Here is a 23,354-nt window from a genome sequence, read left to right on the forward strand (position 1 = left end):
TGCTGAAGAACATGGTGTTGCTCTGCCTTATGATTGATAATCCTTTTTAAAATTCCTTTTTCGGGTCAAATAATTTTAACCCTTTTTTTTTTTGCTCCTTTTTAAAAGTTGTAATCTTTTAGTAGTAAGCTTAACATTTTTTCTTTTAAAATTCTCACTCATTTATGAGTAATATTATAAGTCTTTTTTATATCTATTTAAAATTGATATGGCTTTAAGCTTACTATTAAATTTAATTCAATAATAATTTTTAAAATTCAGATCAATTTTAAAAGGACTAACAAAAAAAAAAAAAAAAAAAGGAGGTTATCAAAACATAATGCATAAAACAAGCTCCCCTCACTTCTCCTTTTTGGGTAAAAGGCATAAAAAAGGTTATCAAAACACACCCCTTTAGTTGCTTGATATCTGCAGGTGCGGCATTGTCATTTGTCATAATGTCATCCACTACAACCGCTGCATTATTGTCTACTTTTGTGTCGTGTTTGGTGATAATTACTAATAATATTTGAATTTTAATTGATCCATAGATTGATCTGCTGAAGATTGGTCTGCTAAAGGGCTGAGCTCCCAACTACACTAACATAATTGATCTGCTAGGTCGCTACTTTCCTTTTCAAGAAAAAATAATATGCAATCTTTACCGGTTTGTCTAACTCAATCCCCTCTTAATCATGTCCGACAATATGTGAGTAACTTAGGATTCTGATATTTGTAGTCAAAGTTATGCGCGATTTTTCTGCCTATTACGCAATATTGCCTAGCTCAATTATGCTAGATATGTAATGAACAACTTAATTTTCTGATCGTATTTTGGATCATTTCTGTTGTAATGGGATTGTAATTAAATGGATGTGATGAACTAGCTACATGGTAATTATGGAATTGATGAATGAATTTGGTTAAAGTATTGACTTAATTCGAGGTAGCCGCCCCCAAGAAAATAGAAAGACGAAGATTGATTTATGTTTTAGAATAATACTATGGGAGTTTAAAAACAATCAATAGTGCTCTTGTAATTTCATTCAGTAATGGACCAAGGAGGCATTTTAATGCCAATAAAGTTCAAAGGCCAATATTGGAAGTAGGAGAATTGTAAAACAAGGCAGAAAACTAAACCTATGAGCCCATCGATCCAATCCATAATGTAATGTAATGCCAATAAGAAATGCCTCAACCAAGGAGGCATTTCTTACTTAATTTGTGTCCGCTGCCCAGTTCATTAGGTGCGTCGTAGCTTTCTCTGCCTGCAATTTCAAAGCACAGGAAACAAAACGGGCTCATCATTGTGTATATATAGAAAGCAAAAGTAATTAAAATCACAGGAATTTAGAGGGTTAGAGGGAATTTTTTTTTTACCTCTTTTTCCCAGTCACATCGTATGGTAATGATGGCCAATATCAAGGTTTGAACTGCTGTCCCACCAAAAATCATTCCAGCCCAAATTCCCTGATTAAGTTTATTATCATATATATGTTGTTAAATTTCAAATTATTTCAAAAGTTTAAGCTTAATTATATATAGGAAGACGTGACATGTGAAATATTTTAATTAAAATTGGATAAAACTGCATGTGGGAGTAAGGGTTTGAAATCACAATTTCTCTATGTTAAACTAATTAGTGGGTTTATAATGAAGTTCTTTGATCTTGTTTCCAGCTCTCGTATGTGACTAGACGAGGTTGAAATTGATGTGGGATTGGGATGTGGCGCAATGATGCATGAGATATCCATTAGGTAGCATAGAGATAGAGTAGGCTATATATATAAGCCCAAAGTTTGATAATGAGCCGAGCTTAATTTGTGTGACTAGAAATATATATATATATGATAAAACCACACGCACCATAACTCCTTGATGGAAGAACCAGCCCATGAAAAATCCGAGAGGCACCCCAATGAGATAGTAGCAACCTAAGTTTATGTAGGCAACATATGATTGCCATCCCGATCCCACAGCCACGCCTGCTCAAAAATAAATAAGTAAATTATATATATATATAGCTTCAAGAATATTAATGAAAAAATAAAATGTATATATATATAAGAAAGAATTGAAGCATTGATTACCAGAGAGAACTGGCTGAACACTATTGAGAAAAATAGTGAAGGCTAGGAGAACTGAAAGCTTGTTGACTTCTTGGAGGACAGGTTTGCTTGAAGAGAAGATCAAGGCAAACTCATTGTGGAAAATCATAATCAATAACCAGAAGAAGAGACCAATTATAACTGATGTTACCACCGACACTATCGTAGCAAATTTGGCTCCTTTTCCATTGCCAGCTCCAAGCTCATTTGCGACCCTCACTCTGTATTATTATTATTATTATTATATTATCGATCTCAAAGCTTTAGTGCATGCACCTGGAATTCTCCATCTCTCTATTCATCTAATCAAATTCATTCGTGCCCTCAAAAGAGGAAAAGAACATGTAATTTAATTTACGTTTGAATATTGTAAACTTATATATCATCTTCTTCCACGTCATCGTCATTCTGGTCGTCATCATCATCTTCCTTGTTGCATTATTATCATTTTATTTTGTCGTACGTTAATCATTATTGGGGGCCTGGGGCCCTTTGGTCTTTTCAAATTTAGAAAATTTTCTATATATATATATATATATATCCTATCCCTATAGTCAATACACGTACTGATCCTATATTTGTGACCGCCATAGAGATCTTTAACAAATATATATATATATATAATATTTTGTAATTGATCTTTAACAATGTTGATGATGGTAACAATTTGAATTAAAATATAATAAAAGATTTTTTTTTTCTAACAAATTTTAAACAATTTGTCCACCCATTTGGGTGGATCTGGATCCACTAAAATTTTTTGGAGAATTTTAATTTCTGAAATTTCAGATTTATGTCATATATTTGTCATTTAAGGATCGTTGTTCTGCCACTTGTATAAATATTTATTATTTTATTAGTAGTGAGACACGTGGCAGAACAATGACCATTGGATGAAAAATGAACTGCTTAGATCTGAAATTTCAGAAACTGAAATTCCTTAAGAATTTAAGTAAATCCTAATCCCATTTATATATTTATTATTTTATTAGTAGTGTGACACGTGGTAAAACAATGACCATTTGATAAAAAATAAACTGCTTAGATCTGAAATTTCAGAAACTAAAATTCCTTAAAAATTTCAGTAGATCCTAATCCCATTTGGGTAGGCGAGTTTCATTAAAATTCTGTAAAATGCACAAATTATTAACAATTGCCCGTGACATGCACCGCCTCTATTATTTGAGTTCATAATTAGTTGCTAACTAGAGCATATGATGAGGAATTGTGTTGAGGTGCACAGTGATGTTCACCAAATGGGCATGGGATCCACCGAAAAAAAAAAAAAGAAAGTTGATATATAATAAATGAATAAAGTAGGAGAAACCAAAGGCATATATGCAAATAAATGTGAAGAAGAAATACCCGGTTGCGGCGAAGAATGCAAGAGGAATCATCATCTCCCATCCATTTATTGCCATGCTGCCAAACGAGACAAATAATATGAGTCCACACATTAGCTAAAGATTATTCAATAATAAGAGAGTATGGCCAGCTGTATACATATGGTGAACGGGAATCACTTATAGACATTATTGTATCCTTCTGAAAGTGAAAGGCAAATTCTTTTCAAAACTTTAGGGCCAATATTATTTAGCAGACAAACTAAATTAAATTAATCTTTTAGAAAATAATTTTTGTAAACTTTTATTCATATATATTTTGTTAAGTCAATATATATATATATATATATATATATATATAATACTACTCTTCAGACTTATTTGTAATGTCAATTTTATACTAATTGATATGAAAATGTGATATGCTTTAAGTGGCTTTCATATAAACTATTTTTTGTTTTATTTTTAATTAATTGAATTCGGCATGTATAAAATAAGTAAGATAAATAAATAGAGATCTTTAACAATTTTAGTGATTGAATTAGTAACAATTTGAACAATATAATAAATAAGAAAAAGCTCTTGTAGGGTCTACTTGTCCAAGACAAATTACGAAGAGTCCACCAGCCTGCCTCAATCAAGACAGCAAATGGCTGAAAATTGGAATGGTGATAAATGGTTGTGAAAGATTAACATTAATCTACAATTACATATAAATCATGCTATTGATAAAATTATGTTAATTAATTACCATATGGACAAAGCATCCACGGCAATTTCTGCATTCGGTAGATTTCCAGTCATCAATATCAGTATTCTATAATACCAATTCTCTAAGCTGCAAATTAGAATTAGAAAGAAACAATGTCAAATAAAAAAGAAATGGTAATTAGCAGTGATCATCAGCTTTGGAAATAAAGGGAAAAGTGGAAGCAATGCAAGTAGACTGTAGATGCTTAATTTATATATAGGAGGATATATGATATCCAATAACATTAAGGGTTTAGGGAGATACCAAAGCATGAGTCCGGAAGCAGCTGAAAGTTTGACAAAATCCCAGAGATGAGAAAATGCTTCAATGGAGAAACCAGTCCATGTAAGAGGACAACCACCACAAACAGCATAACCCAGAAGCCCAAAGACCAGAACCCACCAAGAAAAGTTCAAAGTAACTGCAATTCCAACAACTCCAAGTTGAAGCCTAAACACAAACAGCCAACTCAGAATGACATGGACCACAAGTGCCGCCAGAGACACCCACGCAGTCACCGCAGTTTTGAGCTGGCTCTGCAAGAATCTCGTGAGAGGGAACTGAAATGCGAAGCTAAAATGAAGCGGTATCATCCACATTGTCACACGCCCAGATAGCTCCGCCACTTCTGAAGGCTGTCCCAGCAGCTTCAGCACCGGAGAGGCAAAGAGATAGAGAGGCAAAAGCAGTACGCAGCACGTGAAAAGAACGATCCACGATCGCTGCATGTATACACCCAACATGTGGTACTTTTTTGCCCCAAAAGCTTGCCCACATAGCGTTTCTAAAGCGCTTGCCATTCCCAGCTGATAAATAAATTAAACAAACCATATATTATATATGTAATAATTAAATTAACAATATGTAATTAATATATGAGAAATTGAAGTAATACCAAGAGGCCAAAGTCGAAGCCGACCACAACATTATTGGCAATGGAAATTGCAGCGAGCTCAAGGTCACCCAAGTGGCCGGCAAAGGCTTGGGTGATGATCAACATGGAGTAGGAGGCGAGGCGGCTGAAGATTGCAGGACCCACTATGTGCCACAGCTTCTTAGACTCGATCCAAACCCTCCGTGCCAGATCTTGGTCCTGATCATCATCATCATCTTTTCCAACTTTTGATCTGACGGCTGAACCGCAATCATCCAGTAAAGGAACCTTCGCATCCTCTACTGACGCGCTTCTAGACATCATCGTTCTCCTCTTTCTTGTTTATGAATCTCTTAATTGGGATAAATCCAAACAGCTAGCCGGACAGAGAGCTCAAATGAATTTCATGGGATATATCCCTTGGCGTCTGATATATATATATATATAGTGGCGTTTTAAATAATATTTTTTATCTGCTTATTTAATTTGTCAATAAATAAAAAAGAAAAATCATGTATTGAACAAAAGGGATGTCGTGAGACCACGCGTGAGCATCAATTATCGTCGTTTTGTAGAAGATAATTAAGTTGGATTGAGGCATTGATGCAGCGTGACTTAGTAGGCTGCAGCGAAGAACAACAATAAAAGAACGGATAAACAATTCCAGATCTAGATTCTATCAAAGACCTAAGAATTCTTCTAAAAACAATAGATACTCTCTAAAGTTTATAGGAAAAGAAGAATAAACTCAACTCTGAGTATTCTCATTAATCAAAATCAATAATAAACAACAACTCCTTTCTCTAGAGGCTATAAGCATATATTTATAGCCCCAAAACCCTAAACATAATAAAATATGACATAAATATCCCCAAAACCCTACACCTAATAAAATAACGAAATAAAGGCTCCCAAAACCCTAATCCTACTAAAACAAGGAAATAAAGACGGCTTGACCTAATTTAACAACGCAGAAAATTAACATAATGCTCCGTGTGCGATCGATCGCAGGTATAGTGCGATCGATCGCACAACCAGGGAACCTGCGACCTGCATCATCCTCCCCTTGTTGGAGAGAATTCGCCCTCGAATTCCACCGGTTCTTTCCACGATCCTTCGGATGCCCAGTCAATTCATCCCACTCGTTGTTCCTCAAGACCAAGCCAAGACAACGCCCGAAAATAAGGGTGACATTTCTCGTCATCGAAATACCTTGATGGTTGACATGAAAGCCCCATACACCACTTGGCAATACTTGAGATTTGCCGTTCTTCTCCCGTTCCTTCTCCCTTCCATGTGCCATAAAAATACTCAAGAACGGGTCAACTATTGTTTCCCCTGTGAACATATAATTTTCCTCATCCGCATAAAACTCACCATAATCTTCGTTAGACGAATTTAAAATATCTTCAACGCCAAGGAAATCAACATAATCAACCTCTTCACTATTAAAATTAGACACTTCACCTGAAAAGTCTTCATCAACCTCTCCATAATCGCCAACATCATCCGGGGATTCTTCCTCTTCCAACGGGTCATCTTCTTCGGGATAGAGACCGCCAAACAAGGAAAAAAATCCATCTTTTTCGTGCTCCTCCGTGGGTATTTCCTCTTCCCATGAGTCATCTTCTTCGGGCTCCTCATCATAGGTTGGTGGAGGATTCCAATCCACGAATTCTTGCGAAGGATCTTCAACATCTTCGTGTGTGAACTCTTCATTAATGAACTCGGATTCCTGAAACTCTTCATTTACCAATTCTCTTTCCTCCTCCATAGAATATAGATTTGGTTGATGGATTTGAGGCTCGCGAATAATGGTCAAGTTGGCCTGTCGCGGCATCTCCGTCTCACTCCATGCTCTCCATCGTTGAGATTGCACCCTATGAACGACAACCACATTATCTTCATCCACAAAGCGTGGATTTGCTTGATGGTGACGAACTTTAGGGCCGACTAGGTTGTCAACTCGGGTCGTGAAGGCCTCTATTTCTTTCCGCAATATCTCCACATCATCCTTCATGCGTTGCCAACGAATCACCGATTGATTCGTCATCTCTGCCGCCTCCTTAGGCACCCTCTTTTTTTTTGACTTTTCTATCTTTTCTTTTTGGGTGTCGAGCTTGACGCCTGCGCCCCGTGGTATAGCATAGGCTTGTGCCGTTGGAAATTCCTTCCGCACTCCGCGCCCCGCATAAGGATTGACAGGTTCACTCTCAACGATAAATTTGTCACCCGCCACCGCGTACATCGGCTTTGGTTGACGACGATGAACGCTCTGACCATCCATGTCGGCCAAGTGATCGGTAGGGACCCCGTGTTGGGTGCACGCACGCCCCTCCTTCCGCACGGTTAGACCACCAAACCTCTCCTCCATGTGTCGCAAACGAATCGCCGGTTGCTCCTTATGTGTTGTCTCTGTGCGCACGTACACCTCGTTCATGTCTGCAAAGCGGTTGCTCCTCCCCATTCATGGAACGTAACTGAGCTCTGATACCAACTGATGCAGCGTGACTTAGTAGGCTGCAGCGAAGAACAACAATAAAAGAACGGATAAACAATTCCAGATCTAGATTCTATCAAAGACCTAAGAATTCTTCTAAAAACAATAGATACTCTCTAAAGTTTATAGGAAAAGAAGAATAAACTCAACTCTGAGTATTCTCATTAATCAAAATCAATAATAAACAACAACTCCTTTCTCTAGAGGCTATAAGCATATATTTATAGCCCCAAAACCCTAAACATAATAAAATATGACATAAATATCCCCAAAACCCTACACCTAATAAAATAACGAAATAAAGGCTCCCAAAACCCTAATCCTACTAAAACAAGGAAATAAAGACGGCTTGACCTAATTTAACAACGCAGAAAATTAACATAATGCTCCGTGTGCGATCGATCGCAGGTATAGTGCGATCGATCGCACAACCAGGGAACCTGCGACCTGCATCAGGCATGGCGGTTGATCTCTGCAGCACCAAAACTGCATGTCATGATACAGACATGTTGTGTCACTGCTTACCGCAACTCTTTGTATGCTTCCACCCAACCATTCATTCCAGTGGTCTTTGCGTAAACCCGAGAGGCCATGTCGATTACTTCAGACAGACAAAAATAATTCGAGGGTTCTTATCGTTTCGCGCTGGCACGGATATCGGATACATTAATTAGTATTCTACGTGTTTGATTTTTCTTTTTCATTATTACTAAAAGCAAATAAGGACTTTGATTCAATTATAGCCATTATAATTGACCAAATAAGGGTGGCTGTATAACGTGAAAATGATTTTTGTATTTCATTTGGAAATTAAGGAGCTAGTGTATTAATTATTTTACTGTACGTCAAAATTTGTTTATATAGTTTAATTAATGTTATTTAAAATTTTAAAATAAAGTCGTAACATATTCAATATATAATAATAAATAAATTTATAAAAATTAATTAATTCTCATCGTAAAATGAAAGCAAAACGGAGAGAATCCTTATCTTGGACTTGGAGTTAATTAATTGGCTGCATTTCTGCATCAATTAATAATATTAGCCAGATTTGCCACCTAACACTTAATTATTTGCCTTCTTCACATTTCATATGTGACTTGTGAGTGTCTTTATTTCGCAGAAAGAGACTTTACACTTTAAGTGTGAGTGTCGAATCAGATGATTCATTTGTTTTTTTGAATAATTAATGAAAGAACTTTGTCCGTATGATAATTAACTTTGTCTGTACCATTTTATGGTCTAGTTGTATTGCCATATATAATCAATGCATGTGCAGATGTTTATAGAAAGAGAAATTTGGAACGTTAGTCATGAAGAGGTTTTTTTTTTTTTTTTTCTAATAACATGAAGAGGTTTAATTATGTGGTACACATAATTCTTTCAATTATAAGGATCTGGTATATATAGATCAGGTCTTTTCTTTTTGTTTTTTGTTTTTTTTTGGGATGAATACAAAATCATGTGGGTTTACTTGATGCAGTAAATGGCCAAAAATCATGTGGGTTCATATATATAGTTCGAATGCCCAGTTTAATTTTACCCTTCTCATCGATTTATCAAGAGACTTCACACGCGATTATTGTATATATATATACCTAAAAAATTAAATAAATCTAAGATTGGAATCATGTATACCTGAAAAATTATCTAAGATCAGATATAGCTCGAATGCCCAGTTTAATTTTACCCTTCTCATCGATTTATCAAGAGACTTCACGCGCGATTATTGTATATATATATACCTAAAAAATTAAATAAATCTAAGATTGGAATCATGTATACCTGAAAAATTATCTAAGATCAGAAAAAGATCCAAAGATTTCAATTCACTGATCCTGGGAATCAAATGGCCCAACAAAAAAATAAACACCCGTCTGATAAAAACTCAAGAAAAAGATAAAATGAACTAAATAAAATTTTGAAAATATCCTTTCTCCAAAGAATGAATACTCATAACTTACTGGTACACGAGCAGCTGCGAGGGAACCATTGGTGGCGTTAGACAGCATCCGGCAGAGGGAGGCCGGTGGCCGTTTCTTTTCTCGATCTTGAATGCAATTAGGGGATTTTGTCTTCCTAGGTGAAAGAGAAGAGAATGGGTAAAGATCCAATATTTTCGTTTATGAAGGATTTGGTGTAATATATATGTTGATGTATTTATTGTTTATTAGTGAGCACAAAAAGTCTAGTTTATGTCACACCCTTATAGAAGTTATTCTCATTATTTATAATTAATATATATATATATATTTTTTTAACGGTATAAATGATGTTACATTAATTAAAATGTTTAAATGACATGATAACATATTCATCACGTGGTATCATAAATACTATTAGATAAAACAAAATATAATTTTGACTATAAATAGATTCATCTTTCATTTCACTTCAAATAATTAAAGAGAGGTTTTTCAAAAAATAAAAATTATAATTATAATTAAAGAGATTATTGTACGTACATTACTAGGTTCCGGCATGCAAGCATGTGGATGTCAACCAGCAATGTATGATTAGTGCTTCAACTCTTTTATGTGCACTACACTTTTCTTACTTAATTCGCTCTTCCCTAATACTGAGGATTGTGATTGAAGATTGAAGATTCTATCCATGAGATTTTAGTCAATCTGATGGATAGAATTGACAGGGCTTTCAATTTGTTCTTTTTATAATTATTTAACCCCCAACAAATGTGATGTAGATTGGAATTCAAGGCTTATCTTATCTTATCTTTTAGTCTTTTATTAGGTTTCTTTGTTAGTTGTTTATTCTATCTTATCTTTCAGTCTTTATTTGAATTAGATTTCTTTGTTAGTCTTTTATTTGGTTTAGTTGTCTTTCGTAGACTTCTAAATTAACTTTATTTCATTGTTATCTTAGGACTAGGAGTCTTGGGCTATAAATATATGCTTATAGCCTTTAACAATTCAGTTTATGATTATTATTGATTTTGTTTAATAAGAATTACTCAGAGTTGAGTTTCTTTGTGTTTTTCCTTAAACCATAGATAGAATCTATAGTTTTTAAGAAGATTTCTTAGATTCTTGTGATAGTCTCACAGTCTTAGAAATATTTACCCCTTCAACTTGATGTTTTCTTGTTCACTACAATCCTACGCTGCATCAGTTGGTATCAGAGCTCCAGTTTTCTTTCCATGGCACCGCCAAACACAAGAAGAAGGGGCAACCGCTTTGCACATCTGGAGGACGTGTATGAACGTAAAGAAGCAGTCGGTGAAACACGTACGGAGGAGCAGTGGCAACGCATGGTGGATGAGGTGGAGATGCTGCAGAAAAAATTAAAGGCGAATCAAGCGGCGATTCGTTGGCAACGCATGGTGGATGAGCTGGAACTACTACGGAAAGAAATAGAGATCTTCACAACCCGAGTTGACAACCGGCGTAGCCCTAAAGTTCGTCACCATCGAACGAATCAACGCTTTGTGGATGAGGATAATGTGGTTGTCGGTCATAGGGCATATCCTAAAAAACGTAGAGCACGATTTGAGACGGAGATGCCGCGACAAGCCAACTTGACCATTATTCGCGAGCCTCAAATCTATCAACCAAATCCATATTCTGTGGAGGAGGAAAGGGAATCTGTAGATGAAGAGTTTCAGGAATCCGAGTTCATTGATGAAGAATTCATATATGAAGATGTTGAAGATCCTTCGCAACGATTTGGAGATTGGGATTCACCACCAACCTATGATGAGGAGCCCGAAGAAGATGACTCATGGGAAGAGGAAAGGCCTACGGAGGAGCACGAAAAAGATGGGTTTTTCCCCATGTTTGGTGGTCTCTATCCAGAAGAAGATGGCCAATTGGAAGAGGAAGGGCCCACAGATGTCATCGCCAATTATGAAGAGGATGGCATCGTCGATTATGAAGAGGTTGAAGAAGACCTTCCAGGTGCATTACCTAATTTTAGTGATGAAGAATTAGGTTATGTTGATTTCCTTGGTGTTGAAGATATTTTAAATTCTCCTAACGAAGATTATGGTGAGTTTTATGCGGATGAGATAAATTATATGTTCACAAGGGAAACAATGATTGACCCATTCTTGAGTATCTTCATGGCACACGGAAGGGAGAAGGAACGAACGAATAGCAAATCTGCAGTATTGCCAAATGGTGTATGGGGCTTTCATGACAACCATCAAAGTATTTCGATGATGAGAAGCGTCACGTTTATTTTGGGGTGTTGCCTTGTTGTGATCTTAAGGAACAAAGAATGGAACGAGTTAACAGGACACCCGAAGGACCGTGGAAAAGACAGTCTGAATTCGAGGGCGAATTCTCTCCAACCTCGGGAGGATGATGTAGATTGGAATTCAAGGCTTATCTTATCTTATCTTTTAGTCTTTTATTAGGTTTCTTTGTTAGTTGTTTATTCTATCTTATCTTTCAGTCTTTATTTGAATTAGATTTATTTGTTAGTCTTTTATTTGGTTTAGTTGTCTTTCGTAGACTTCTAAATTAACTTTATTTCATTGTTATCTTAGGACTAGGAGTCTTGGGCTATAAATATATGCTTATAGCCTTTAACAATTCAGTTTATGATTATTATTGATTTTGTTTAATAAGAATTACTCAGAGTTGAGTTTCTTTGTGTTTTTCCTTAAACCATAGATAGAATCTATAGTTTTTAAGAAGATTTCTTAGATTCTTGTGATAGTCTCACAGTCTTAGAAATATTTACCCCTTCAACTTGATGTTTTCTTGTTCACTACAATCCTACGCTGCATCAAAATGTCACAACAATTTTGATTTTTGATGATGCTTATATACATTTGTATCCGTTTGGTACAAGAATTAGCTACCAAGTCAAGTATGGGATTAGACAACTTGTCAAATATGAGATTTGAGTGTTGATAGAGTGTACAGCCATGAAGGTCGACCCATTGCATTTGTTTCACATAACTTAAATGCATGCTATATATATAAAGTGAGTAATTCTTTTTTTGACATGTCTACACAAGGAAATAGAGAGGGGGATTCGAACTAGTGACCTCCGCTTCATTAAGCGTAGTTCACAGCCGATTGAGCTACCACTTTAGGACAAATGAGTAATTTTAGGTGGCCTACTTGTGTCCTATTAAAAATGATGTGACTATTAAAATCACCACTGGACTTGTGATTGATCATTATTAAATTTTGATCGATGGGTAGTTTTAATAGTCACATCATTTTTAGTGGGATATAAGTAGATCACTTAAAATTACTCATAAAAAAGCTCTTAATCATGTTTTCCTTTCAAGCCGGCCCAAAAGAAAAGGGCAAGTTTGATGAACATTGAAAAGGAAAGGAAATGAATGATATTTATTATCTTGGTTGTCTTCCACGCGAAACTGGTCATGTGATTGTCCACTATTTAAACGTTCATTCATCTACAGCGAAATAAGAAAATACAGGAAAAAATTAGCTGTAGATTGTACGATTCAAATAATAATGGAAAGCAAAGCCCAAAATAATTCTTCTTCCTAGAGTCCGGATTGGGACAACTACGTACCATTCTCTACCCCATCAGAGAAAGGAATCAAACCTTCGTTGTCTCCCACGACAAACTGATGTAATTATCAACTGTTTAATCCTTCATTAATTAATTCGTCTAGAAAGCAATGGAAAGAATTGGCTTCCAGTAATGTAGGAGGCAAATAATATCTTCTTCCTCCACTCAATGCCATCGCTAAAACCGGATTGGGCCAACTACCATTCTCAACTCCATCAGATAAAGGTATTGGGGTAAGCAAAGCCCAATATGAGAGGGAGGGGACAGAATTTAACGAACACGGAATCTGAACCCCAGCTAATCAGTTATTGTCCCAATCGAGCACCATTGTGAAGGTTACATGAATTCCAAATAACTTTAGTCATGACCCAATTTAGTGGAGCATTGGTGGTGGTGAGCGACTTTTTCTTTCTTGGGCCAACGTCAAGCACGAAACCAAAAGATCTACTTGGGCCTCATCGGCGACCAATTATTTCCAAGGGTTTATGGGACCTCTACCCATGATCAGTCTCTTTCACCCAATTTAGGGGCCTTGGCGGCTGAGATCTGCTTAGACCCATCTGGCCACCGAGGAATGAAAGGAAGCCCACACCCTTGGCCCATCAACGTACCAAAGCCGAGGGGGCTCACGGAATATCACATGAGTGCAACACATTTGATCTCTTTCTCCCCGTGCGTAATGCTAAACTAATAATGATCATGTAAGGCAACGCAATCCGCCCTTTTATTGTATTTGCTCAGTAAAGGTTGCCTTTTGTGGGAAAACTTAGCGTAGAAGAGGAATTCCATAAAGAGGGAAGAGAAATGTTGTACCAAATTGGAGACTTCAATTAAGAAAACAAATATATGCGTAACAGATCAGAGAAAAGAATGACAAGTTGTTTTATTCAAATATTTGATGTACACCGGACTCATCTACAAATGGATACACGTGTCAACACGAAAGCAATGAATCTCCAAATAATAATCATCATCATCATCATCATACAAATCCGACCCTAAGTAAAACCCAATATGGAATGAGACAAATGCAACAAAAATAAATATCGGAAAATTAAAAAAGAAAAAAAAAATGAACATGAAAGAGAAACAAATAGATCTCATCCGTGCATCAAAAATAAGATCTAGTAAGAGCCGAGATGAGCCTCCACGTGGGACAAAGCCAGAACCAGTCTAAGCCAGCACCACGGCGAAGAAAGTTCCAACAAGAGCGGTTCCAGCAATAACGGCTTTGCTAGGAGAGAAGGCGGCACTGGGGGTCTGATCAGCAGCCGGTGGCTGGGATGAGGGGGTAACGGGACTGGGTGCCGGCGGTGAAGAGTTCTTGGGAGCAGGAGACACGGGTGAAGGAGATTTCGCTGAAGGAGTGGGAGCTGAGGTAGGGGCTTTGGTTGGTGAAGGGGACGGGGCCTTTGAGGTCGGAGCCGGCGCTGGCGATGGAGATGTAGGTGGTGATGGGGTTGGAGCTGGTGAGGGTGGCGTGGCGGTGGGTGGCGTGGCAGTGGGTGGCGTGGCTGTGGGTGGTGAGGCGGTTGGTGCTGGCCCTGGAGCCTGGGCTATGCACAAGGTGGCCAAGAGACCCAAGATCATCAAAACTTGGAAGCCATAGAAACCCATCTTCATTTTCCAAAGTGTGAGAGAGAGCTTCAGAAAGATGAGGAAGCAAAGTTGTGAGTTTGAGAGTGATGAGGAGCTCAAAAGTGGAAGGGGAGAATATAAAAAGAGGAGGCCGATGGACAGCGGTTAATCAAATAATGCTTAAGATTCCTGGAATCGTTTTAAATCTCATAAACCATGTATCAAGGAGATATATATATATATATACATGCACCCAACCCAAGTATGTATGTATATTATTCTTTAACGAGGATCAAACTATTGCCGGTGTGAAATAATCAATAATGGCCCACTCTTTCTTTCTCGCTTCGTCGAACTTTCTTCAAGGATCAGGTACAGAATCTGCACCTAATCAAACAAACCCAGATTCGACACCTGTCCAGGGAAGGGTTATATTAGGAACTTAAGTCATTTTTTATGTACTAGATTTGTCCTTTATGTGACTTCTAATTACCATGATACCATTCAAATTGCACATGTGTCGCTAGTTAAGGGTGAGTCAAACGTCCTTGTCTTGGCCATTTGCGTGCACAACGTTTGCCCAATATAAAAATTGCGGGGACTTGGCCTTCACACTCTGGCTTCCGCGTTGGCCTTTCAACAACTATTGGCGTGGTCGGTCGGTATTACTAGAATGCCCCTTGAGAGTTTCCAACCTTCCACGCTACTCTAGAGTGCGAACAGTCAGACCGTATAATCTCTTTAGCCCAACCCGAACACGTGGCACTTGCCCATTCCATCATTTGATCCTGATAGAAGTCATCAAGGGACCAAGTCAAAAATAGGGTCCAGCACACGTGTCGAGTTTACTGTGGCTTGAATGAGGAGCTTTTGATTGGCCACCCCGTAGAAGATGATGGCTTTGTTTTTATATATATATATATATTCGATTAGATTATCTGTGAGCTGGTAATTGATAGCCGTTTGGTATAAGATAATTGGGGAGAGAGAAGGAAAAAATAATGGATGTAACCGTTGCAAATGGAAAACAACTAACATGTTCGTTTTTAATATGTTGTCTCGAAACATATGCATATGTCTGCAGCCAGCCTGAATATTCAAAAGGAAAGGAGAGTTGAAGAACGTGAAGCAGAATTAGGCATCCGATGAAGAATATAGAAATGGTTATTCATATTATTATATGTTTACTTGAATGATGCAGTACACCATCGATCGAACTGGCAAAAGCTGGCATAGAAAAATTGATCATGGTGATTGGTGAACTTTTGAGAACATGGCATTCCACAATTTTAAATTTAACAAAGGAAAACGATGCTCTAACAATATAGAATTAATCTCATATATATGAATTGTATTGGCGTAAATGACTTTTGTTGTCCTTGTATATAATAGACGCTGAAAAATGTTCCTTAAATCATTAAGGTTTGTTTGAAACTGTCTCCGGGTACCTGTGATTGTAATCGGTACGACAACATAAAATTAGAAAGTTTAGAATTAGGAGAATGATCCATTTCACTTGAAAAAAAAAAAAATTTAAAAAAAATCATGATCAATATTTAATGTTGTTATATGTAACAGTGTAAGTAATTTAAATGATATGTCAAAATATATATATATATATATATATATATATATATATATATATATATATATATATGGGTGATGTTAAACATCACGCCCGGCGTGATGCACGCCAGGCTGAAATAATAATATTATAATAAAATAATAATATTTTATTATTTTAATTATTAAAAAAATAAAAAATAAAAGGAAAAAGAAGCCTGGCGTGCATGAACAGTCATGCACGCCGGCGTTCTTAGAATCATGACTATATATATATATCGCATAACACTATCTATATTATAAAATGACTATATTCTTGGATACCTTATTACTTTTCCTTCTTTTTCTTTTTTGTTAGAGAAGAGAAAGGGATCGAGATCTCTTACCATAGTTACCCAAATGCCAATTAAAAGTTTCAATAAAATTTATCAGCTCAAGCAGATCGGACCAAATAAGCCTCATCAAAATCATCTCGTGACAAGCTACAATTGGTGATGAATCTGGGGAGGAGGGGCCGAGAATCATTCATTTGCTTTATAATTATTATTCACAAGGAATAGGAATAGGTCCATTCCAACAGGAAGCTTTTTATGGTCCAAAAACAAGTAAGAATGAGTAATTTTAAAATTATTTTTTGTATTTCTCTTGAATCTTTTTAAGAATGATATATTTATTAAAATTATTATTTGATCAAAATTTAATAATAATTAATTACAAGTTTAATAATAATCTTCATCTTTTAAAGAATTAGATGGACATAAAAAAATTTACGTGTATCATTACTCGTAAAGAAGGAAGGAAAACACACTGTAATTGGGACCCCAATGATGTTATCCTAGAATTCCGCAACACGGTGATCAAGTAGGGGTTCGAAGGCAAACCACACGCGTAAAATCGCAAATGGACAATCAGTATTAATCATTGTTGCTGATGACCTAGTAGTCCGTGGAACAGGGTCAATTGTAAGAAGCTAATTGTAATGTTAAAACTTAAAATATTATAATTTTTCTCGAAGATTCTTCTGTAATCACCAAGTTGATGGGGAAATTTTCAAGACCATCCTCGAAAGTCACAGCTGACGTTTGGTGAACGGTGTCTTGAAAATTGGTTTAAGAAAACTTTCCTCAAAAAATCATTTTCCATTGGGTAATGCTGAGCTGGTGGGAAGACTCTGTTGCCACCGATGGCTACACGCTACAGCTCTATAAACAAGAAAATGTCACCAGCTACTGACAAACTGCCTTCTCTTCATCTTCCATGTACGACCTCGGCACTAATTACGACATAGTTTTTTCATATTATTAATCATCTTAATTTTCAGCATTTATATATTCGAATTACCAGCCAATTTAAACAAATAATTGTGAAAAGAATCTCTATGATGTTTCAAATTCTTTTGAGTATCTGTTTGAAATAGGTAAATTTTATATGGTGTTTTCACAATTGCCTACCCTAATGACAGCAATTCCGATAAATAATAATTAATTTGCTTGGAAAGCTACACTAATCGATGTAGCATTTAGTGTAAAAAACATTGAGGCTTCAGTTTATCTTGGGTCGACGGTGTGCATAAGACAGTACATTGCATACGTACTGCCAACAATGGCTTTGCTTCAGACTTGAGGCATAACAAATTGTCAACCTGCATAGAAAAACTTCTTGTCCTTAAGAGGAGCTGACGCCTTAGAGTGAGACTGATAACTAAACTAAATAGACCTATTCCTCTCCCCAGATTTCCCATATTTGAATAGAAAAAAAAAAAAAAAAAACAAACAAACAATCTAAATAGACCTATTCAATCCGAGACAATTTCTTGGTGTTAATTAATCTATTCAGTTTGAGATTCATCCATGCAAGTGAATCATTCAAGAGGGCTTGAAATTCAAAACCATGTGATATTGCAAGTTGCAACCCCTTTCAAGAATTTATAGTCATGGGCTCTCAAATATTTGGAGACAACAATAAAGACCCATAAAGGGTCCTCTCAAAATTGCCTTCTTGGGGTATGAGAAAGAGGTAAACTATTTTACGCCTCATGAATATTATTTTTCTTAGTCAACTAAAAATATTTTTAAGTTAATCAAAATAAGAAGTAAGAAAAATATTATTTGATGCCATGACCACTCCAAAAGAAGAAAAATATGTTATAAAAAATTATTTTATGCCAAAACAAATGGGCGTAAATCAAAAAACATGTGTAGCTCAACATGTTCATTGAACTAGAAAAAAAAATGATAACATCCTCCGATCACGCCTTGTATTACATGCCCAATGCTTAAGTAAAAAGATTCAAATCATACATTAGCAGCGTCACATTGTTGACATTCATCATGGTGTGTAGGGGTGAAATTTAAAACCGCCTAACCGCAACCGCTAACCGTTATAACCGTTAACCGCTAACCGCCTAACCGCTTTGAAAGCGGTTAGTAAAAACCGCTAACCGCCTAGGCGGTTGCGGTTAGCGGTTAGTGGGTTTTGAAAATCCGCTAACCGCTACCCGCTTTTTTATATATATATATATATATATATATATATATATAATAATAACAATAAGTTGTGAGTTTATGAACTTTTTTTGGTTGATTGAAATGAGCCTCAAGCTTCAAGTTTAACCATATATGTTGATTTTTTTGGTTGCTTGTGAGTTTATGTATAAGACTACAAGTGAAGTGATGATTTTGTTGTAATTTTATTTGTATATTATATGATGTGTAGATTTGTAGAAGGTGACCAACAAGATTTTGGTATATAGCAATTTTTAATGCTAAAATGGCCGTGGAAAGGGAAAAAAAAAAAAGTTTAAAATGAGAAAAAAAATGTTTAAAGTGAGCCCAAAACCAGCCCAAAATCGGTCCAAAGAAAAAAGCCCCAAAAAAGCGGTTATTTCAAAGCGGTTAACCGCTAACCGGGCGGTTAACCGCTACCCAGTTAGTGGAGGCGGTTAGTAAAATTTACTAACCGCCTACCCGGTTAACGAAGGCGGTTAGTAAAATTTACTAACCGCCTAGGCGGTTGCGGTTAGCGGTTTTAGCCACTAACCGCTAACCGCAACCGCTATTTCACCCCTAATGGTGTGCAGATTTCCAAAGTACAAAAAATCTATTCATGATATGAAAGTCATTCCTACAAAAGTTAAGGATTCCCTTCTTTAGGGGATCAAATTAACAATACCATGGTATCCTAAAAATAACCAAAAGGTGAACAGATACAAGGCTCCATATACATAAAAATGTATTCTCAGCCTTTCGCTTTAGATGTGGCTCAAAGCATAATGTGAGAATGTTGGAGAATATTGAAAACATGCATATATTGCGCATGGGAGAAAAAAAATCTCAAACCTTTCGTCAAAAAGAGCTTCACAAGTCACAACTATAACTACAAAGAAGGATTTACGATACAACTTGTATCATAACACCTGGATATTACGTTGATGACCACAGAAGACCCTTCTAATTCATGAATGGCAGCTCCTCTCTTTTGGAGTAAACTAGGTCCTCACCTTCTAACTAGCTTGGACCATAGGTAGACTATACTGAAACAAAGTAGTCCAAAAACAATCACTTGCAAGATATGATTTGAGCTCTGCTGGGTGATGGTTCTATTCAACCTCTTCATGCCATTTTTCACCCCTGCCCCAGCTTGACTTATTGCCATTTGCTGTTGTAAAAACCAGAAGAAGCAATTTGTCATGATGCAACATGTTCATCCCTTCAACAAAATGGCAGATTGTTTTAAGTGGACTTCAGATTTTTTTTTTTTTTTTTTTTTTGTGTGTGCGCGCGTGTGAGTGAGGGCGTGTGCACCCTGCGTATGTGCACGTGTGTCTGTGTGTGTATTTCCTTAACAGCAAGCACTAGTGTAAATGGCTCAGGAAAAAAAAGTTCCAATGCAAAAGATGAAAGCTCATGCATCCGTGAGACAAGTCAGAAAACAAGCTTCAGTGATAATCTCAATTAAGGCACGCGAAGACTCTGGATGCCCACAGGATATTAGATTTTAAGGACATATAAGGTTCGAGCAATAAATTTACCAAATCAGAGAGGATATCATTCTGAATTTTTGTTTCTGCTTCAATCTCTTGAGCTACCTGCAAAGTAATATATGAATAAGAGTTCACAAAACTGAGGGGAGAAGAATTGAAATGAGACTTGAAATTAAAACAAAAATTGCAATGTAGAGGTAGTAGGACTTTTTTTTTTTTTTTTTCTTTTCTTTTTTGAACACAAGGTAGGCTTAAATTTCAATCCAGACGACACTACTGGGTTGATGGAAGATAGTCCCGTGGCCTCCCCACTATGGCTGGTGGCTTAATCAATTTAAAAAAAGAATATAGGTGAGTCAGCAAAGGGTGTACAAGAAGTACTCTAAAAGAACCCGTTTCACTTTCCCAAACAGCCATTTTAACAGGAAACCACTTGACCAGAAGCAACAAGAACGATGTGAATTCCTATGAACATACAATTACAGATTCTATGTTTTTGAAAACCAAATGCTAGGCATGACCGATCATTCAATTCTTGGGGCAACATTTTGGTCCCAAAGTTAATAACTGCACTGATGAGCCACAATGCAACAGCCTCTACTACAGACAGTTGTGATTTAAAAGATGAGCCAAAGGATGAGAAGAAATGAGAGTCAAAAAACAACTTAACAGTAGAGAGATACTTCGTGATCAAAATGTTTCAGGATAATATGTTCTAAAATGGCAGAGGTGGTATATCCAAAATGAATCTAATCTATAAAGCTTGCAAACAGAAGGTGTCAAATAGCTTATATTCTATTTCAACTATATGGGACACTTAAGATTATAACATACCACCACGTTTCGTAGCCGATGTCCATAGCGGCCCATTTTATTGAAATTGACCCAATGGTAGCCATTTTTTTCTTTTGGCGACTCTACTCATTTATCAGTATTCAACAACTTAACACTATGTCCATACTTAGTACTAAAACATTTTAATCCAGCCCATAGGGTCACCCCCTCCGGACTCGACCACAAAGCTGCAACCTCTTCGATTCCATACTTGACAAGCTGTGTCCGATGCCATACTCGATGTGATGGTTGACTCTGATACCAAATGATACAAACTTTAAATAGAAGTCACATTTGAAAACTGGCTTGGAAAAGAAATGTGCCCAAGAGCTTATATTGTATGTAAGCCATGTAGAGCACTCAGGATCGTAGCAAAAAATACACTATTGGATTAATCAATTTACAAATTTAATCTTCCTATGTTCTGTGTTCATTGCTTCAACGGTTTCTTAGAGCGTTGTCTCTATTTTTCTCCTTATAATGGGGTCTCTTTCTCTCTCCTTTTCTTCCATCCTGGGTCGACTACAAACCTCAGGAGGCACAGTGATAGGACGATTTTTGGCGAAAACCAATTTGGTACTAGCATTTTGATAGCAAAACATCATTCTCCCCTTCCACCGGCCTGTATTGGACACACCCAACTCATGATCTTGGCTTTACAACATCCTATATTTTTCCTACTCAACGATCACTTTAGATTCCGCAATAGTCACCGAGACATTTTTTATCAACTTGATCACTCACTCATTAGTCATAAATAATCTTATACCAGTTATTATTGCATTTCGTGTTCTTCTTTCAATTTCATAGTTCTAGTGCGAGGTCCCAAACAGCATAAAACACAAGCTAGTAGAATCAGAACTTCTTCTATACAGGTCAAACACATTTCAATGATTAGCCTCACCAAACCATACTCAAACCCATGACTCAGATTGCACAAAATCAAACAATTCAGCACACGAGCTCCATATCCCTAACTAAAACAACGAATTCCAAACCAGATCCGAAATAGCAAGAGAATTAGAAAGCGTACACTTTTAAGACGTCTGACTTGTGAATGAAGACCCGAGATCTCCTCGTCGAGGTCTCCATGCACTGGATCAATCCTCAGTTGGATTTCATCCGAATTAGCGCCCTGTCTCGCACTAAGACCTTCGCTGCGCAACACATTACCCCAGTTTCAATGTATATGTTTACATGAGAGTGAGAGATACAAAATGAGAGAACCTGCGAAAAAGGAATTTGGGTACCTTGATCGGTAAGGATTTGCCATTGGGAGTGAGCGGAAATTGGGGGATCCAGGACGTATCTTTGTAGGATGCGAGGACCGAGGAGAGTGCTCAACATTTTATAATTATCGGTTTGGTGCAAGATGACCCGATTTGGGTATTTGGTCCACTACCCAACCCATTCGACCCACCCGGATCAAATTGGGCGCCATCTTTTTTTGGGCCTGGGGTTGGAGGAGTTTTTTTTTTTTTATTCGGGTTGGACGAGTCTTTGGTTACGTCGTTGCGAGAGTTGTTGCTTAGGTGGGTTTTGACGTTTGTTTTTCAGCCTGATAGGGCGGAATTTTTTTTTTTATGCTAAAAATTATATTTTAATCTTACAATCTTAACGTGATAATCACAACTAGCCATTCAATTATTATTTAAAAATTGAACTAATTTAGGATTGGTTTGAGATGCCATGTTTCAAAAAATACATTTGCCCAAGTAACCAAGTTAGTGGTCTTGCTTATAGATAGGTGCGTATAGATAGGTGTGTATAAACAATGAAAAAAATATTGGTATCAATATTTTGTCTATATTTTTCACATATAATTTTATAAATTAACTATTAGATTTGTGAACTTATTTAAACTTCACATAAGTCAATATTATACCTCACAAATTTATTAATTGATGTATTAAATTTATAAAAAAAAATATAAGTAAATTATTAACCCCATTCATTTCTCTAAACAATGAGATAAGAAGCGAAGTATTAGCTCATCTTCTCTGCCTTCATGGATTGTGCCAAGTGTCCTGCTATTGAATGAGTAATACTCAATGTTAATTTGGTGACTGAGCATTAGCCTAGCACACCTCTTTCCATGTGTCATTTTTTGGTGGACACAGAACTAGCAAGGTATTTGGTATTTCATGAGCAGTGATCTACAGTACACTGGCGTACATGAACAATCATACACACCAGTGTCATTTAATTATAAAATATAATTAAATAATAATTTAAACAATAATAAATAAATAAATCTAACACTGACTGTTCATGCACGCCAGTGTACTGCATATCACTAACTGATATTTCATTATATGCCACCTACTA

The 23,354-nt window shown here is 36.6% G+C and overlaps 3 protein-coding genes across 3 annotated transcripts; all 3 read right to left on the reverse strand.

Annotated features, from left to right (window-relative positions):
• Positions 1 to 990: 990 nt before the first annotated feature.
• Positions 991 to 5,467, reverse strand: LOC132175626 (protein DETOXIFICATION 27). Its single transcript, XM_059587626.2, has 8 exons — positions 5,077 to 5,467; positions 4,446 to 4,987; positions 4,182 to 4,268; positions 3,453 to 3,509; positions 2,070 to 2,308; positions 1,846 to 1,964; positions 1,360 to 1,449; positions 991 to 1,247 (listed from the first exon to the last, which is right to left on the reverse strand). Exons 1-8 carry the CDS (start codon positions 5,377 to 5,379, stop codon positions 1,197 to 1,199), a joined length of 1,488 nt encoding a protein of 495 aa, XP_059443609.2. The 5' UTR covers positions 5,380 to 5,467; the 3' UTR covers positions 991 to 1,196.
• Positions 5,468 to 13,932: 8,465 nt separating this feature from the next.
• Positions 13,933 to 14,858, reverse strand: LOC132188333 (uncharacterized). The gene has a single exon (XM_059602754.2). It carries the CDS (start codon positions 14,690 to 14,692, stop codon positions 14,243 to 14,245), a length of 450 nt encoding a protein of 149 aa, XP_059458737.2. The 5' UTR covers positions 14,693 to 14,858; the 3' UTR covers positions 13,933 to 14,242.
• Positions 14,859 to 19,289: 4,431 nt separating this feature from the next.
• On the reverse strand, positions 19,290 to 22,313 carry LOC132187432 (bet1-like protein At4g14600). Its single transcript, XM_059601743.2, has 4 exons — positions 22,277 to 22,313; positions 22,060 to 22,183; positions 20,241 to 20,297; positions 19,290 to 19,867 (listed from the first exon to the last, which is right to left on the reverse strand). The coding sequence occupies exons 1-4, from the start codon at positions 22,297 to 22,299 to the stop codon at positions 19,706 to 19,708; spliced, it is 366 nt and encodes a 121-aa protein (XP_059457726.1). The 5' UTR covers positions 22,300 to 22,313; the 3' UTR covers positions 19,290 to 19,705.
• Positions 22,314 to 23,354: the final 1,041 nt, after the last annotated feature.

Source organism: Corylus avellana, chromosome 6, assembly GCF_965113065.1.
Source record: "Corylus avellana chromosome 6, dhCorAvel1.hap1.2, whole genome shotgun sequence".
Classification (NCBI taxonomy): Eukaryota; Viridiplantae; Streptophyta; class Magnoliopsida; order Fagales; family Betulaceae; genus Corylus; species Corylus avellana.

Bases quoted from the DNA above. Each gene is read 5' to 3' on its own strand.
- LOC132175626 (XM_059587626.2), bottom strand. From the start codon at position 5,379: ATGATGTCTAGAAGCGCGTCAGTAGAGGATGCGAAGGTTCCTTTACTG. The intron at 4,988-5,076 runs GTATTACTTCAA...TTTATTTATCAG, and splicing joins GCTTCGACTTTGGCCTCTTG to CTGGGAATGGCAAGCGCTTT. The intron at 3,510-4,181 runs GTAATTAATTAA...CTCGTTTGGCAG, and splicing joins GTGGATGCTTTGTCCATATG to CATGGCAATAAATGGATGGG.
- LOC132188333 (XM_059602754.2), bottom strand. From the start codon at position 14,692: ATGAAGATGGGTTTCTATGGCTTCCAAGTTTTGATGATCTTGGGTCTC.
- LOC132187432 (XM_059601743.2), bottom strand. From the start codon at position 22,299: ATGGCAAATCCTTACCGATCAAG. The intron at 22,184-22,276 runs GTACCCAAATTC...TGTGTTGCGCAG, and splicing joins GCAAATCCTTACCGATCAAG to CGAAGGTCTTAGTGCGAGAC. The intron at 20,298-22,059 runs GTACGCTTTCTA...ATTACTTTGCAG, and splicing joins AAGTCAGACGTCTTAAAAGT to GTAGCTCAAGAGATTGAAGC.